The 19424-nt window shown below is 41.8% G+C and overlaps 2 protein-coding genes across 3 annotated transcripts in view; one reads left to right on the top strand and one right to left on the bottom strand.

Moving 5' to 3' along the window:
• VGLL4 (vestigial like family member 4) overlaps window positions 1-19424 on the bottom strand; it is a 94585-nt gene that overhangs the window by 24844 nt on the left and 50317 nt on the right. For both annotated transcript variants that reach the window (XM_083429240.1, XM_083429239.1), the window contains one exon: window positions 8446-8635. In XM_083429240.1, coding sequence (XP_083285366.1) covers window positions 8446-8635 — 190 coding nt within the window. The remainder of the gene's footprint in view (window positions 1-8445; window positions 8636-19424) is intronic.
• ATG7 (autophagy related 7) overlaps window positions 1-19424 on the top strand; it is a 148593-nt gene that overhangs the window by 126310 nt on the left and 2859 nt on the right. The window lies entirely within an intron of this gene.

Below are 19424 nucleotides of genomic sequence, written 5' to 3'. Positions count from 1 at the left end.
AAAACGTCTTGCGCCCTTTTTTTAAAACCGTCAATGCATTCCTATGGGAAACCGTCAATGCACAGTGGTGGTTCGCAAGACGAAAAAATTCACAAGACGAAAAAACTCGCAGAACGAATTAATTTCGTCTTGCGAGGCACCACTGTACAAAAAACCAAAATACAGCAATGCAAAACAATACAAAGTCTAATGTAGTTCATTAACCACTGTAGTACATTATCCACCTGTAGGCTTTCCACAACAGCTCAGTATTAATGGCCCAGAAATGCTTGAGGGAAACAAGAGAGTTTTAAACATACATTAAAAGCAGAACAAAGTTGGCACTTGCCATTATTTCAGGGGGCGGGGGGAGAAGTGTTATTCCACATGGTTGGCGCCACCAACAGCAAGGCCCTCATGCAGGTAGCCACAAGATTGGATTTCTGATGGCTGCATCACTATCAAGAGGGCCTCAACTATGATCTCAGTGAACAAACAGTATGTGAACCTTCCTCCCCCCCCCCCCAAGTTACCCTAAAATTTCAAATGTGGTAATAAGGAGGTAGTAATGATAAAATGTTTAATCATTGTCAAATATTGAACCGAAGTATCTTAATTGGCTTAAAGATTCAAGATTAGAGCCAAAACAACTTGTGTAACCTTTTAGCACTCCAGAATCCTGCTCCTGAGTGAGTGTTAACACTTGGCAGTTTTAGGCAGAATTAATGCCAGTTTGGAGGTGGGGATATTGTAGCAGATTGCAGTATAAGACCAAACAAAAGAATATTCTCAAGTCCATCACTTTTTGTCTAGGGAAAAAAATTCTTATTCAACTAAAAGAAAACATAAGGTTTTATTCCAAATCCTGACTTTACAGTCATTGTCTATAGCAACAGTGTCCATAACATTCAAACTCTCAGGAGTGCAACTTTCTAGTAAACGGTACATCTGTCAAACTGCAGGAAACATCTGGGAAAATGATTGAACGAAAAGGAGCAAGTTTAAAACTTGTGCTCCATAAGCTTACAGCACACAATCTAGAGCAACCCTGTGAAGTTAGCATGCATATAGACTCAGTTGAAATGAATGGGACCAGCATGTGTACAGAACGGTAACCAGTGGTGTTTTGTTAGATCTGTTGTATATTGTCCCCCTTTATTTGTTTGCATTAATTATTTGTTTGCTTAGTATCACAATACCACCATTGTGGTATGCAACGCAATAATAAAACCAAAGCAAGTAAAAGTTCTTTAAAAAATCAATACTGCCTACAAGTAACTTTAGCCTTTTGCGAAAGCTTGTAAAAATACTAAGTTTACAGCACCCAATGAAATTTATAAAATTTCAGAGCCTGCGTAACTACAATAGGTAGAATATTCCACAAGGCAAGAGCTACTGTGCTGAAGGACCTAGTCCAAGCCACCATGGAATGAACCTCCATGTACCTCCAGAAGGGTCCCCTGTAGATGACAGTGAGCAGACAGGTATAAGGCAATCCCTCAAATATCGTTGTCCCAAGTTGTTTAGGTAACCCCAGCCACAAAGTCATGCTGCCCCATTCTGCTGCCCCAGTTGCAGCTTCCTAATCTATTTTAAGAGGAACCCCATATACAACATATTGCAATAATCCTACACAAGGTGACCAATGCATGACGCAGTGTAATAAGCTGTCCCTGTTAAGGAATGGCCATTTCTGGTGCATCAGCCAAAACTGGTAGAAAGCAATCCAAGCTACCATGCGAACTAAGCCCCCAGTCACAATGACGGGTCAAGGAAGACTTCTAGACTCCTAGACTCTTCCTTCAAAGGGAGTGCAACCCCATCCAGAACAGGAAACTGACCTATATCCCAGACAGCTTTATCATGTTTCAATTTATTGGCTCTCATCTATCCCACCACTGTACCCAGATATCACAGAGAAACAGAGCTGGGTCTAATCAGCATACTCCTTATGATGCTCCCAATGACTTCCTGTAGATGTTAAACAGCATGGGCTCCAAGTGTAGTTGCCACAGGGGTGACAGGCAAATACCCTAATGCTATTCTATGAAACCGACCCCCAATTCCCCCAATTATTATCTTGCAGAGCAAGTCCAGGAAGATACCATGGTCAATTACTTCCAAGGCCGCTAAACTTTTCTTATGCTGCTCTCAACAAGGGTCATCCATCAGGGCAACCAAGGTTGGTTCAATCCCAAAGCAAAGCGAATATCAGACTGGAAGCATTCTATATAAACCAGGACCTTCCAAGAATGTGTGCCGTTGTGCAACCACAACGCTCAGCCACCTTGCTCAAAAAGGGAATGTTAACAACTAGACGTTAGCTATCTAAAACCATAAGGTTGCACTACTGCCTCCTTAAGGACGACAGGCACCGCTGTCCCGTGTAAAGACACATTCACATTGTTTTAGCGATATTTTCTCTACAGTGGTGCTGGTGGGGAACTGTTTGCACCCATATACAACTTCGCACGTAGAAGGTACTTATCAAGTTATTGTATGCCTACTTTGGTTCTTGCTTGTAAGTTTAAATGTAGTAAGATAGACATGTGCACTACATTCTCATATAATTATACTGTATTATAGGGATGTGGGTAGAGCTGTGGGTTAAACCACAGAGCCTAGGACTTGCCGATCAGAAGGTCAGCGGTTCGAATCCCCGTGATGGGGTGAGCTCCCATTGTTCGGTCCCTGCTCTTGACAACCTAGCAGTTCGAAAGCACGTCAAAGTGTAAGTAGATAAATAGGTACCGCTCTAGTGGGAAGGTAAACGGCGTTTCTGTGCGCTGCTCTGGTTCGCCAGAAGTGGCTTAGTCATGCTGGCCACATGACCCGGAAGCTGTAAACCAGCTCCCTCAGCCAATAAAGCGAGATGAGCGCCACAACCCCAGAGTTGGCCAGGACTGGACCTCATGGTCCGGGGTCCCTTTACCTTTATCTTTACTGTATTATAGTAGCATAGGTTCAATAATTATACTGTGGCCATCTTTATTCTTTTTTTAAAATATCACATTTCACACAGCACATGCTTTTTCCACTTAACCAGCACATACCTTGTGGTAAACACTGTACAACCATTTAGTACATTTATATTGCTTCTCCTAGGAGGTCAGGAGGGGTGAGGCAGCCGTCATCAATGACATCACTGCAATACAAGCATCACTGGTTGCCAGGGTGTTTCCACGCCCAATTTATAGTCCTGGTTTTAAGTGTTAACTGGTTTGGGCTCAAGCTCTTTGCTGCCCACACACTGAGATCAGCATCAGAGACTCTACTTCAGTGTCCATTTTCTCTCCTAGGTCAGTGAGGTGGGCAGTCCCACCATGGTTGTGGAATTATCTCCCATCAAATCTGTGTCATGTTAATACACTGCAGGAGGCTCTAAAAATGTGTATTATAAAAATATTACGTCTTTGAGGCAGGTTTTGTTGATGCATTGTCCAGATGCTCTTTTGTTTTGTTTTTAACAGGCCTGTCTATTAATAGTTCATAGATGGTTTAAATACCATAAGTTGCTTTGGACAAGCTTGCCCAGAAAACAAAGTTTTAAAATATCACAACAAACAAATAAATAAAATATACCACCTACCTCCGAATACAAACAAGGCAGCAATAGTAGCAAAATGCTGAAACAACGCCTGAATCAACAGGTAAAAACTATTGCCTTCATTTTAAAGCAACAAAACAAGTCAGCATCTAGGACTGAAGCACAACCAAACCACCGTCTGTACTGCACGACTTAGCACATGTTTAAGAAACAAGAAAACACCTTCATGTGGTGAGCTGGTAGATTATGTTCACTCTTGGAACCATTCCAGCGAAGATGGTAATTGTCAGCTTGAGCAAATACAATTGGTTTATAGTATGAGTAAGGAGGACAGAAACTTACTTAACTGCCACAGTCTCTGTGCCATCCCAATTGCATTTCCCCAGCTGGTCCTTTATTTTGAAGCCATGGGCTATGGAAAAGATTGGGAGATTCACGAAGTAGAATACATATGCTGTCCAAAGCTGTGTACGGGCAAAACTCCTGCGCTACAGTTCATTCATGAGATGTGCATGCATCTGTGTGAACATAGTCTCTGCATAAGAACAATGTCACACATGGAGGTGATCTTGGTCTTTATAATAATAATACATGCCAATTTCCCAAAAATTTTGTCTGGAACCAAAAGACCAGACATGTAATAACAATTTCTTATTATTTAACAACAAATAATTTACCTGAAATCCTCATGAGATCAAGTTCTTAACAAAATATATGCAGTCCAGTATATCAATAATTAAAAATTGCAACCCTAAGAGCAGCAACTTAGATATAACCTCAACAGAAACAAGAATAATATGGCTTTCAATATGCAGAGAGAAGACACTATTTGCAATAAGAAGGCGAAGGAGGAATAAAAATTGCCTTGTGCCAACAAGCATACACTCTTAGGTTGCCCATGAGAAAAGAATAACTGATTCATTCATTCCATCACCACCCAAGCTATTCAACCATAAGTGCTGTTTCTGAAGGTTTGCATTTCACTCACATGGTAACATTGGTAAAAATACTCACTAAACCAAAATGACAAGTCACAGAACAGTCGTACACACATAAAAAAACCCCAATTTTTAATAGCAGATGCTCATGAAGTGAGCAGGAGAAGAACAACAAAGAACAGAATTTTGGCACCTTATTAAAAACAATGTTTTGGTGCTTATCATGCCAACAGTGCATTGCATGGCCCATGTAGAGCACACCCACCTCCAAGCTTGCATTAGTTCTTTGCAGAACAACATAAAGCTAAAGGCTACATCAATCATATGCACCACACAGTCAGAGGCACAGCACAAGAGTCCAGTCAAAGTTGGACCACTATAAATCCTCTCCCTAATGAACCACCAATGGAATTCCGGGAAATTCTGCAGCTCACCACTTAATTTTTAATACACTAAACTCTCCCTACAATATTACCAATAAAGAGATGCTGAAACCACTTAAGGTTGAATCCAAACCATAAGCAAATTCTACAGTTGTGTTGGGTAAGTACAAGGTCTTAGCAACAACAAGAAAAAAAATGTAATGTTAATTAACAATATTCCATCAAGGCTTGCTATACAACCCTCTTCTTGCTGCAAAGACAGGTTAAAGCCGCCTATTTACAGGCTCTAAGAATAAGTTTTAAAAGCACACACAGCTGTGGCTTCCCCCGCTCCTTTCTTAACTCTTTGATACTTTCAGAGTTTGCTCATTTTATTTGTTACATAGCAAAGAAAATGACCTAAGGAGAGATTATCAAGCTTTCTGCCTCTGTGCAAGGACTCTTAAGGCAGAAATGATGCCTGCTGGGAAAAGGCTGATGTCAGCTCTTAAGAGCTCCCTGCAAGGATAAGGAGGCCTTTGTTTTCAGCTGAACTGTGAAAATGAGAAAATACCTCCAGCCTGACAAACAAGAAACCCACACAACATAGGTCAGGCCTGAGACCTTTGTTTAAAGGGACAACACTGCATTAGTGTTACACTTGCACTGCAACATCCAGACACTTTCAACATTAAACAGAAGCTGCTCCAAAATAAACCAGGTGCATCTTTAAAGGTTATGAAAGGTCCCACAGGTTAAAGGTGACCGTTGGTATGAGTGCTCCTCCACTCCTCACCAAAGGATCTCTTTGCATCTTCACTGAAACCACATACACAGGAACTTACACCAAGAAATCTAAATGATTTTTTAGTGGAAATCAGAAGTCAAGATATAATCTTATTTTTAGGCTGATGTTATTATTCCTCCTTAGTTGAATAGCTCTGATATATTAGTGAAGCTGTGTAAGTTTTCCAACTTGCCTTTTTCTGAGGCAGAAAGGCTTTTGGAATAGATGGCACCCTGGGTGGGGCTGATGGGGTTACAGTCTAAAACACATAGATGGTTTCCATGCCACAGAAGCCTGCTCTACAGCTTGGGCTGAATGAGATATTACCAGTTTCTGGGCCCCTACCTTGACGTGGGACATGGCACCAAGGCAAGGCTTGCACCTTTGTTAGGTAATTTCCATTTTCCTTACTAAGACACAACTCTGTACATAGTTAAATGTGCATCTGAAGCTGATGGAAGAGTGCTTTTTGTGGAAATAAGTAAAATGATATCAGACATTCTGTTTGTCAGAACTCTGTATGAAATACACACACACATTTAAAGTTTCAAAATGTTTTTCATTCCATTTGCTTTTTCAGGAGTTGCAAACTGGCTTTATTATCGTGTAATGTTCAATGACAGAAGTCCTACAGTAGACTAGACTATCTGGAAGATGAGTAAACATAGCTCATTAAAAGCTGCATTCAACAACTTAGAAGGTGTATCATGCCACTTAAGTATATAATTGTGGTTGTACGCATGATTTAACACAATGCAGGCCTATTGCAATGCACATATGCAATATGAATTTAGCTTAAAGTGAAGACATACACACAGGAAGTGGAGGACCGTAACCAAAAACAAGGGGTCTCTTTTGTGAACTAACAAAAAATGAATTCAAATGAAAATGCTGATAGCCAAAAACTCTTTATCCAATGTATTTATGATTTATCACCTATTATACCAGACAGGATGCAAATCCCTACTTCCTGCTGTAAACAAACCAATACATACATACAAAAGGGTAGTTCAGCTTTCTGATGACTACATATTCATTTAATCCTACAGTGACTTTTGTAATTGCCAACAAGTGGGGCACCAATGAAGAAAAAACAACAACCCTTAACATGTAGTTTATTAAAATAGAGGAGTAATTTATTTTTTACTTTATGGCCAAAATATTTTACATTGGGGGTTTTTTCCTAGTAGGGCCGAATATAATTCAAATTCTCCAACTTATTTGTAACGCCATTAAATGTTGCCAGCAAGTTGGCAGCTTTTCCTGATTACATAAGAAAGTAAAAGCCAAACTCTATATTTGCACAATATTTTGTTTCTCACATTTACAGTACCGCTAATAAAAGCCCTTTCTGGATCTGATGGTTGTCAAGTGTTAAAAAGTGAATTTCTGTAAAATCTAAATGATTATAGTTTTGAGTGACAACTATGAGAATTCTGCTTTATAGCTTTGAGAAAAGTGATTCTAAAGGTGTTGCATGACTCGGCAGATAAGACAGGAGTTTGAAATGCTGAAGTGGAACCATCTACCCAACTGCTAGTTGTATTTCATTTCCTTTATTTTTGTGAATTTGGAAGTCACATAGTTCCCCTCCCTTCCTCTCCTAAATTATGTAATAATTCAAACATAGCCTCGTTTTTTCCTATTTAAAGTTGTGTGGCAGTTGAAACAGAGTAACTCATTACTGTTGCCTTTGTCCATGGAGGCAACAGTGTTCTCGAAGCTACAAACATGAGTCTGACCAAACTGCGGGAGGTAGGGGAAGACAGGTGTGCCTAGCGTGCTCTGGTCCATGGGAGCACGAAGAGTCAGACACGATAAACGACTAAACAACAACAACAACAACAACAACAACAACAACAACTCATTTCTTGGTGTGTGTGTGTTTTTCTCCCAGTGATCACAAATTTCACTCTTAAGGAGTGATTTTAAGTAGTTTAACTGGGAGTAATCACCGCATGTAAAAAAGAATGAAAGAAAGAGTGGGAGAACTGTTTCTGAGAGTTTTTATTGCTTTGGTACTCAAGCTCTTATTTGTAAGAAATTCCAAGCCTGCAATCTGCAGGCCTCTGAATAACACTGCTGTGATTTATTTGAGGATAAAATGCCTCAGTCCACATCTTATGACTGAATGCAACAATCCAAAGCTGCGTGGAATGTGTGGAACGCAGAGGGCTTCTTGAGCTGAGGCAGCAGGGAACAGTACACAGTTATCAAGTTGGCTCTGGCTGAAATACTCCAATCACTTCCTCTAGTCAGGAATGAAAGGAATTCTCTCAGCGCCTACACTTCATGCCAGCTACAGCTGCTTCCCTAGGAATGAGAATACTAAATGGATGGAAAAACCGTTTTCTTCCTTTCCAGTAACCCACATTTTACCTGCGCAGTGAAATACTCTGCTGGCATGTGAAAATGGAAGCACGTTAACTAGTGTTTAGCAACAACTGCAGCTTGAGCAGCGGTTGCTGTGTGCCTTCTGCTGAGCAGCTGTTCTAAAAGTTCCTGGCCTTTAGAAGGAGGAGGGGGGGAAACACTAAAAATGCAAAGCATCTATTCTCACATCAGGGTAGAGAGTCTTAGAGCATAGGATATATAAAATATAAAGCAGGATGGAAATGAAATGAATGATGATGATGATATCCCATGGGGGGTGGAGGAACGGTACCTACACTTTCAACTGTGGCAATTGTAACCTCAGTTTAAGGTGCCATTTGGCAACTAGGTTATATATCTGAGTTTCTAACACTGCATGTGGATTGTCATTTTCCAAAACAAAATTAAAATCTGGGTGAAAACACATTGGAAGCCGTATAAATAGTAAAGTAAACTTACAGTTGGGGACTGAACATTCGACTCATTTTAGAGACGTGTTCGTTTTCACAGTCTAGGTCATCGTCTCCTTGGTCCATACTGAACCTCCTCTTGCAAGGACTGATCGGGGGTGGCCCTGTCCTATGGTTGGTTACAGCCGCTGATACTGGGAGGGACTGCATTCTGGGTTCTCCTCTTAGAGCAGCTTCACCTACAGGGGGGAAAACAGAGGAAACCATGGGTTTAAAAAAATGTCATAAAAAGAAACAAAAAACATTAGGTATGGTATCCTTTAAAGTCGGTAGCTCCTTAAAGCAAAGTGTCTGATAAATCAATAGGATGCTTGCCTTGTCAGGCTTGTTTAAGATTTTAAACTGTGGTCAGAAGCTAAATATTCGTTTTCTTAAAATAAAACATGACTTCTACAAACAAAATACTTGTTAAAATTTAGTTTCTGAAACATAAACATTGGAATAAAACATCAGAGGAAGAGAGGTCGGGAAATACAGTTGACTCATCTCAGGTGCACTTAAGGTCTAAACTGACGCATAATATTTATAGCGTTTTTATTGGCAGACATACCTTTTCTGTAAGACGGAACAATCCAACACTGAGTTTCATGCACTTGAGATTACAACTTAAGCAATCAACTTTAAACAATTTAATTCCTAACTGTTTTGAAGAGGAGGTCCTAAGCTCAATTCCTAGCATCTCCAGCTAAAACAGACAGACATTGCCAGTCAGTGTAGACAATACTGAGCTATATATGGTATATTTCAGTAAAAGGTATAAGGCAGCTTACTATGAAGATGCAGCAACTAGAAGTAGTCTTCTTATGGCCACACTACAGATTCATGGTGTTACAGCACAACTTCTAGCTCATACATGAGGAAAGTAACACTACTGGGCTAGGACTTGCTGATCAGAAGGTTGGCGGTTCGAATCCCCGTGATGTGGGGAGCTCCCATTGCTCTGTCCCTGCTCCTTCCAACCCAGCAGTTCAAAAGCATGTCAAAGTGCAAGTAGATAAATAGGTACCACTCTGGCGGGAAGGTAAATGGCATTTCCGTGCGCTGCTCTGGTTCGCCAGAAGCGGCTTAGTCATGCTGGCCACATGACCCGAAACCTGTATGCCGGCTCCCTCGGCCAGTAAAGCGAGATGAGCGCTGCAACCCCAGAGTCCTTCATGACTGGACCTAACAGTCAGGAGTCCCTTTACCTTTAAAACAAACTGAGGGGGAGGGGGAGCTGCATAGTTGTTATTCCTGCATTGCAGGAGCTTGGATAGATGACCCTCGGGTTTCCTTCCAGCTCTACGATTCTGTGAACACGATATGCTTTCCCGCTCTGCTCAGTGATGCTGCTTCTTTGCATGTCATATAGGCTTTCGCATAGCACACAGAAACTATATTATCACATTTCACAAAGTTGGCCATCTTTTAGGATACACTGATATTTTTATTCAAGGTTTCTGGAACTTGTAAATATTTTTCTCTCGTTCCATTTTTCTCAAGTGCATAATTACAAGAAAACAACATCAGTAACACATCACATCTGAAAAGGGAAATGTGTTTGCTACTACTACACATTTTCATACCCCATGCAAGGCACAGGTGACATATAAAAAGAGCCCTGTTTTATATATTCAACAAATACTATTTTGGTGTGAAAGGAACCACTCGGGAGTAATCTCCACTATGTTCACCAGGGAAAATAAACATTTTGCCAATTTAGTAGGCAAGATGTAAACTAGCAAATATACTGCGGCTTATAAACACACCGCAAGTCATGGCTTCTATTCAAGACTCTGGCAACAAAATTAAACTGTAACTTTCCACCTGAATGTTAAAAGCAAGAAGTGTATGCTCCACAGCAGGCCAGGCACTGGAGTTAACCATGCAGACATTCTACTGTGTTAATACACAAATCATCACTTTGCTGCTTCTATCCCACTTCATCTTTTCCTAAATTTAAAAGCCTTAAATCTTCTAATATGTGGAATCTGCAGCTGTATATTTTTTCTTTTCAGTCTTTAAAGTTTTCCATTTGAAGCTATGTTAGCCTCCAATGAAAATATTTTTTTAAATGGAAAATAATAATAATAATAATAATAATAATAATAATAACAACAATAATAATAATAAATTTTATTTATATCCCGCCCTCCCCAGCCAAACAGGGCGGCTAACAACAATAAAACAGTACAAAAGTAGAGCACAAACAACACTCTAAAATCATTCATTATAAAATTAATTAATTCAAGCCACTGGCAACCATTGGGCCAGAGCTCCGCGAAGATTGCTGAGGGAGGGAGTCAGGCTGTGCCCTGGCCAAAGGCCTGGTGGAACAGCTCTGTCTTGCAGGCCCTGCGGAAAGATGTCAAGTCCCACAGGGCCCTGGTCTCTTGTGACAGAGTGTTCCACCAGATCGGAGCCACGGCCGAAAAAGCCCTGGCTCTAGTTGAGGCCAGCCTAACTTCTCTGTGGCCTGGGACCTTCAAGATGTTTTTATTTGAAGACCGTAAGTTTCTCTGTGGGGCATACCAGGAGAGGCGGTCCCGTAGGTATGAGGGTCCTAGGCCGTATAGGGCTTTAAAGGTTAAAACCAGCACTTTAAACCTGATCCTGTACTCCACCGGGAGCCAGTGCAGCTGGTATAGCACCGGGTGAATGTGATCTCGCAGCGAAGACCCCGTAAGGAGTCTCGCTGCAGCATTCTGCACCCGCTGGAGTTTCTGGGTCAGTCTCAAGGGCAGCCCCACGTACAGCGAGTTACAATAATCCAGTCTGGAGGTGACAGTCGCGTGGATCACAGTGGCTAGGTCAGGGCGAGAGAGGTAAGGAGCCAACTGCTTAGCTTGGAAAAATGGAAAATGGAAAAGATGGGAAAATGCCGCCTTTGTTGTAGCTGCAATCTGCGCCTCCATGGAAAAGGAGGTGTCGAAGATTACACCCAAACTCTTAACGGACGGTGCTGGCACTAATTGCACCCCCACAAGAGATGGGAGTTGCCCCCCCAATCCCATATCGTCCCGTCCCAGCCAGAGGACCTCTGTCTTTGAAGGATTTAGCTTCAACCGGCTCCCACGTAACCATCCAGCCACAGCTTCCAAACATCTGGTCAGTGTGTCTGGGGCCGAGTCAGGATGGCCATCCATCAACAGATAGAGTTGGGTGTCATCAGCATACTGATGGCAACCCAGCCCAAAACTCCGGACAAGCTGGGCGAGGGGGCGCATAAAGATGTTGAAAAGCATTGGGGAGGTACTCCACACACCAAGGAGGTACTCCACACACCAAGGAGGTACTCCACACACCAAGGAGTGGCGCAATGACAATTCCCCCCCAAGCGCCACCCTCTGTCCCCGACCAGAGAGAAACGAGCGCAGCCATTGAAGGACTGTGCCCTGGATTCCCACATCGGCAAGGCAGTGGTCCAGAGGTTCGTGATTGACCATGTCGAAAGCTGCTGACAGATCTAGAAGAATCAGCAGCCCTGACCCACCTCGATCCAGCTGTCTACGAAGATCATCTGTTAGGGCAACCAGAGCCGTCTCGGTCCCATGACCAGCGCAGAAGCCGGACTGGAATGGATCCAGAGCCGATGTATAATTTTTGTTAGATCAAACTTGTATAAAAGCACATAGGCCAAACAGTCATACTGAACAACTCCACCAGTAACTCAACTAAAAAACCAACATGGAAGTCAGAGTTTAATAAAATGGTATCTTCATTTGTGGGACATGCAACATAAAATTTATCACATGCAGTATGTTGACGTCCTGACAGGAATCATTTCACTTTGGCCATCAAGTCAGGAACTTGAAAAACTGCAAAAGAGAAGATTTCTTGCATTTTATAATCTTAGATAGACAAGCTGGCACCAACTTCAAAAGCTGAAATCTCCAAACACTTCTCACTGTTTGATGCATCCTAAATTTATTTCATGCCTTTTCTGTGCTCAAGGTCTTCCAGTATTTGAAGAAAACAAAATCCAGTAGGAATGCCCATTATCGAACCTACTGTTTCAGTTTTCAAAAACAGAAATGAAATAGGGTTTAGTGTCATAGAAAACACAATTCCTTTACACCAAGTATCAGTAGATTAAATGTTTGTTAACCACTACCAATTACGCAGAGAATAAAATAATTAACTGCATACCGTATTTTTCGCCCTATAGGACGCACTGTCCCATAAGGCGCACCTAGTTTTTTGGGGGGGGGAAATAAAGTGGGGGGAATTATTCCCCCCCCCCAGGCGCGGGGTTGGGCGGGGGAAGCCCAAGCTTTCCCCGACCCCAGCTCCCAGAACAGGCAACTCTCCGCAAGTCGCGGGAGCCCAGCACCAGGCTCCTGCGGCTTGCGGAGAGCTGCGCGAAGTCTGGGCTCACTGAGCTCAGCGCGCCCAGGCTTCGGCATGCAGGCTACTCTCCGCAAGCCGTGAGAGCCCGGCGCGGGCTCCCACGGCTTGCGGAGATCTGCGCCTGGAGAGCGAGAGGGGTCGGTGCACACTGACCCCTCGCTCTCCAGGCTTCAGCGAAAGCCTGCATTCGCCCCATAGGACGCACACACATTTCCCCTTCATTTTTGGAGGGGGAAAAGTGCGTCTTATGGGGTGAAAAATACGGTAATTATTATTTTTACCAACTACCACCATATATACCCAAAACACCTGATTCTGAATTTTAAGAGCTTGCATGCTAAGCCTCTCAAGAACTGCTTTGGATATTTATATTGAACTGCTGAATAAAACAATACAGTTGCAGTGTATAATATATCCAAAACAGTTAAGTTTGTTGTTCATTTCTCTTAGAACAGCCAAGTTCAAAATAAATTACAAAATTTATACATAAAAGTACAAACATACTTTACTATTTTAGAGAGTATGTCAATCAAACCTCACTGTATAGCAGTAACAGGGATTGTCCATGCACTTCAACATTAGGAAATATAAAATCAGATACCACAACAGTAAGTTTTCAACTCCAGCTTGGCTACAGCTATGATGTGGGGGACAAGGTGAGTTGGGGGGGCGGTCTTATTAGCAGGCAGACAGGTGAATTAGCAGGATCTGAGAACAGCTTAGTTTTAAAGCTGCTCTTACCTAGTGTGCCTGATGCTTCGCTGGGCAATTTGGGCAACGCAATGAAACATGCCACACCTAAGCCATAGGATAAGTGCCCACATTCCAATATAAAACTCAGTCATGGTTAATAGTAAGCAAAGAACAAACCATGATTTATTTTTGTGAACAAACCATAGTTAATGCACTGGGTTTGGATGTAACACTATCCCCCCCCAAAAAAACCCCAACAACAACACTTAATGGTTATTTAAGCTATGGCTTAAAGTAATGGACATGTAGCTAGCATGCATGTTTTGACAAAATATGCTCTGAATGTATGTGGATATCAGGTACAGTGGTACCTCTGGATGTGAATGGGATCCGTTTCGGAGCCCCGTTCGCATCCAGAAGCGAACGCAACCCGTGCGGGTCGCAATTTGCCACTTCTGCGCGTGATGTCATTTTGAGCGTCTGCGCATGCGGCAAAACCTGGAAGTAACGCACTCCGTTACTTCTGGGTCGCCGCAGCACGCAACCCGAAAATACTTATACCGAAGCTACTTCAACCCGAGGTATGACTGCATGTGTTATTTGCACATCAGTCTAGGTGTTGGTACCCTTTACATACTGGATTAAGAAAAAGAAAGAGCCCTTCAATATGTACGTTTGTTTGTTTGTAAAATGGCACGCAAGCTCCCAAAGTTCATTCTCTCACACACTCACAAATACATTTTCAAATCTTTTCTTCTCTGCAGTATTAAAGTTTCCAAATGGGAAAGAAAAACCGCAGCTCAGTCTATCAAAACAAAATACTGCCACACACTGCATATGTCTTCCTCTGTCTGACCACATTCTATGGTAACCAGACTGACATCATCCCATTGGCAAGGTAACATACTGATAAAACAAATGTGTTTTAAAAAAAAAAATCCCCAGGGCCTGCGCCAGCCTTCCTGATTCATTACTGTATAGGCCTGTGTCTGGCCTGCAACAGAATCACACACACAGCCAATGCATATTCATTGCACCAATGCTAGTCTTTGTTTCAGCAAGCAGCTGGGCTGGGGCACAGCGTATCTGCATCTCTCAAATAGCTCAGTTTATAGCTCCATTCATTAGCTTCCCTTCCCCCTCCCCCGGCCCCGAAGATCTGGAATGTTAGGCAACACGATGAAATATAAACAATATAATCAGAGATAACAATGTGACATATTGTCTGTGTGCCATAACAGTACAACATCCACAAAACAAAAACTCTTGTAGCCTAGGTATAACGATTTCCAGCTAGTACATTTAAGGATCCCCTCCCCCCACTCCCCAAAAATCTGGCAAGCCTATCTTATGACCATGAAATGAGATCATACAAGTATATTTATCCTGCTAGGAGTTAACAATACACTGAACCGGGATTTTTTCCCCCTTCACACACTAAACAACTTCCAGTTATCTGTAGGTATTTTCCCACCCCGCCTTACCGTCAATCCAGCCAGCACTCTCATGGCCTAAGAAGATGGCTGAAAATGATTTAGATATTGTCATAACTGAGTCAGGCTTTTTAAAAGTTTAGTTAAATATGCGAGAGATGGGTACTAGACCCCAGATAAACCAGGCATGATGTGGACAGCCACATTCATTCATACATATGCCTGCCTCCTATGTTGTTGTTTTTTTTTAATGGAACTTGGGAGACTTTTACAACTAAACGTGCATGCTGGTGAGGAAAGCAGAGCCTTCAAAACTTTCTCCCCTATGACATCACTTGATGCAGTCGCATCCTACCTCTCCTCCACATCCCAGTTCTAAAGTAGATAGACTGGGCAGGACAGAAAGTGATTCAGCTGACAGAACGCAGGAAGGTCCATCTCCATACACCTGCAAGCACTTGTTGATGCAAAAGGTAGACCACACCAATTCCCCCTTTTTAGTTGTGAATGAGGGAGGTATAGATGAAAACAAGTATGGCTGTTCCCAACATTCCTGGTTTACCCCCTAAGAAGCAAATTGTCACCCGCCTAAACACATATACTTTTCACTGAGGTAGTAAACTTGAATAACCTTGTGGTGTGTGTGTATTTTTAATCCCTTTATTATAGAATAGCAGATGCAATGAAAAAGAGTTCTTGCTTACTCTGCTCCCTAACATGCTACTTTTCTGCATGCACAGACAGAATGGCATTCAGTCTTGCAAACTCCTTTCTGGAATCTAAGGATTTTTCAGATGATTAATTCCACATAGTACTTCATGTTGACATGGGATTGCAAAAGTTTGCACCTTACATGATTCAGAAGTTCCTCTGTTTTCCGCTGCTTTTATTTTTCACATAGGTGCTATTTCACAAGATATCCCTATATTTAAATGCAGGCGGCTCAAAATCTAGCCTGGCCTGTCCCTGTCCCTTTAACAGAGGTTTATTAGACAGAAATCAGCAGCTGAAGCTCAACATTATCAGCTGCTAACTGCTGTAGATCAAGCTGCTGCTAAAGGATCAGCTAGCTCAGGCATGGGCAAACTCACGCCCTCCAGATGTTTTGGGACCACAACTCCCATCATCCCTAGCTAACAGGTCCAGTGGTCAGGGATGATGGGAGTTGTAGTCCCAAAACATCTGGCAGGCAGAGTTTGCCTATGCCTGAGCTAGCTGCTAAAGAGGCCACTTCTGAAGTTGGCAGCCGTATTCATAGGCGAACCCAAACAAGGCTTCTAATACTTAGCACCAATTACTGTACTGGGATACTGGAGAACCTAAACAATACTTCTGGTAACATTTTATTTCTCTATTAAGCGATGGTCATTGTACATCCACATGCTATAGGATACTTCAAAAGTGGTCAAAAGGATTAAAGCATAGACCAAGTTTCTTGAAGAAGTTGCCAGACGAACACAAGTTACAGAGAAACAATTTTAAAAACTCAACTAAGTCTCTTAGCACCCCATGCTAACCCCCAGTGACAACTGATTATTTTTCATACTTCACAAGTCAAGACTTCCAGTGTATGCTATTCCAGGGTCTATTTTTACCATGCTACATAAATATGTACCTAAATTTAAAGTTGCTTGTGTAATCTTAGTGAACTATTCTTCATTGGCTCTATGGTATTCACTGAGAGACTGACCACACTGTCATTCAGACCCTGGACTCTTTCATGCATCACCAATAATGCTACTCACTCCAACAGCAACAAACCCTGTTTTGCATTCCAATCTCCAGACTTTTCTGCTACAAAGGGCATTTATATTAGACAAACATATATGCAGCTATTGAACATTTTGCAGAGTTGCATTTTAATTAACAGGAAAGGACAGCTGCCTTTGACTATAATTTATAGTATTTCTTCCCAAAGGAAACAAGGTTCACAAGACTGCTGCTCTCCCTCTCCGATGTGGAAAATAACTATCTCAAATTTGAACTTCACTGCTTATTTGTTTTTAAAAATAATTTAGTCCCCAGCTTACATTTTTGTGACGTTTGATATAAACACCATAAAGAAATGGGAATGCACACCTATCAAAAGAAAGCAGGTATTTGGAGAATCCTGATTTATCCATTTAGAAACATAAAGCAATGGTCCAGATGCTTTATGAGGCTGAGGTTTGGGGTATTTTAATGATGGAAGATTTAGAACCATCCCAAAATTACTCTTTGAGTATTGCTGTTCTTACCTAAATATATGCTGTCTGCCCTACTCAGGTTAGAGTCTGAAGTACTGAAAGTAAAGCTCATGAACAATTACTATTTCATTGGTTGAAATTATGATGACTGCATTTTATCAGTTTACCGAATAAATGTTTGATTGAACTCAATACTGTATTGCCCATTAATAACAGAATGCATTGTAAGCCCACCTTAGGACTTAGCAAGGCTTTTCATGATCTAAGCTCTATTGTTTGCCAGTGGATATGCAGAAAAATATTATTTGAAATCATATGGATGAGGCTACTTTGAAAAAGGATTTAAACTTAAGTTTATTTGTCTACATATGTACCATATACTCTGAACATGTAGATTATTTCATAGATTTTAACCTTTAATAAGAATTCATAGAGCTACATTCAAACACACTGAATATTGAAGACTAGGGTGGAAAGCAGGCTGCAATCCATAACACACTTACTAGGGAGTAAGTCCCACTAAAGCAGTGTGCATGTACACGAAAGCTTATACCCAGAACAAACTTAGTTGGTCTCCAAAGGTGCTTCTGGACAATTTGTTTGTTTGTTTGTTTGAACAAACAAATATAGTGTGCTTTACTTCTGAGTAAAGATGCATAGGATTGCATATATGAAGGTATTCCAGCATTTTTGCATTGGAGGTTGACCAGAACCTTGGGATATTATTATAAAACTGAAAAAAATACCTAGCCAACATATGGATACTGATACACAAAAACCTATGATTGAGCTATATATACAGTGGTACCTTGGGCTAAGAACTTAATTCATTCTGGAGGTCCATTCTTAACCTGAAACTGTTCTTATCCTGAAGTACCACTTTAGCTAATAGGGCCTGCCGCTGCGCCGCCACATGATTTCTGTTCTCATCCTGAAGCAAAGTTCTTAACCTGAGGTACTATTTCTGGGTTAGCGGAGTCTGTAACCTGAAGCATCTGTAACCTGAAGCGTCTGTAACCCAAGGTATCACTGTATATCAGAAAAGGTCTGTCAACAGAGTCTTAAGAAAGGATCTGAAACCAAGTACCAATAGTACTCACTTAATAATAATAATAATAATAATAATAGGCAAAGTATTCCACAACAGAGGCTTAAGACACACGAAATGCCCTCTGTCTTGCAGAAGCAAGGTGAAATTCTTAATAGTGCTTCTCTGGTTTAATGCAATGATTGAACAGAATATATGGGACAAAGTAGTCCCTCAAGTAAGCTGGTCCCAGGCTGTTGTATACTAACAGCAAAGCTAGCTAGCATATAGGTTAACCAATGCAGATCCTCAAGCAGAGATTTTATGCTCTGTTGATAGGAAGCCTCTATCAACAGCTCCTACAAGGGAATTCACATATGGAGCATATTGCAGTAGTCAAATGTTGAGATTACCAACTCCTGAAGCACACTGGCAAAGCTATCCCGATCCAAGAACACCTCCAGCTTTCTTAACATACAGGGTTTATATAAAGCACTCCTAGCCACAAAGGCCATTTGACCCTTTCATGAAAAAGTTGGATCTAGGGGCATCCCCAGACTTTGAATTTGCTCCCTGTGTGCAATCCCATGCAGATCAGGCAATCTGCCTAGCTCCTGGACACTAAACACATCACATGCAGCACATCCGTCTTACCAGGATTCAACTTGTTTATTGCCCCTCATCCAGCCCAGCACTGTATTCAACCCTCGATAAATGTCACCAAGACTGACTGAATCCCATAACCAGGCCTGGCTGGGAACGGTCTAGATAACTGGTATCTTGCAGGAATGCCTACACCTGCTCCACCACAACTTTCTCCAGTACACTGCTTTAAAACAGGGTATGTATGACTAGTCAGTAGTTGCTTTGTACAGTGGGTATATAATAGACTTCCTGAATATTGACAACATCACTGCCTCTTTGAGGATAGTGGAGAGCACCGTCTCACCCAATGATGTGTTAACCACATGCTGAACAAAACCAGTCACACCATCTCTGCTACTTTTATTAGCCAAGACGACGAAGGCTCAAATATGGTCAGACACATTGTTGCAAGCACACTGTCCACGTCATCAGGCCTTATCTGCTGAAATTGATCCCACCACATCACATTAGATGTGGCACTGGACACCACAACAGAGACTACAGAAACTCAGGTCCTTTCTGAGAACAGCAAGTTTCTCTTCAAAGTTCAAAGCAAAATGGTCATAGAGGGTCTCCAAGGGCACTTTGTACAGTGGAACCTCGGGTTGTGGACGTCATCCGAGATGGAGGCACGTCTGCAACCTGCAGCATTCAT

Source organism: Podarcis tiliguerta (genome assembly GCF_965153285.1).
Source record: "Podarcis tiliguerta genome assembly, chromosome: 2".
In the NCBI taxonomy this organism is placed as follows: domain Eukaryota; kingdom Metazoa; phylum Chordata; class Lepidosauria; order Squamata; family Lacertidae; genus Podarcis; species Podarcis tiliguerta.
The sequence above is the reverse complement of the archived record's forward strand: the minus strand, read 5'-3'. Positions and strand labels throughout refer to the sequence as shown.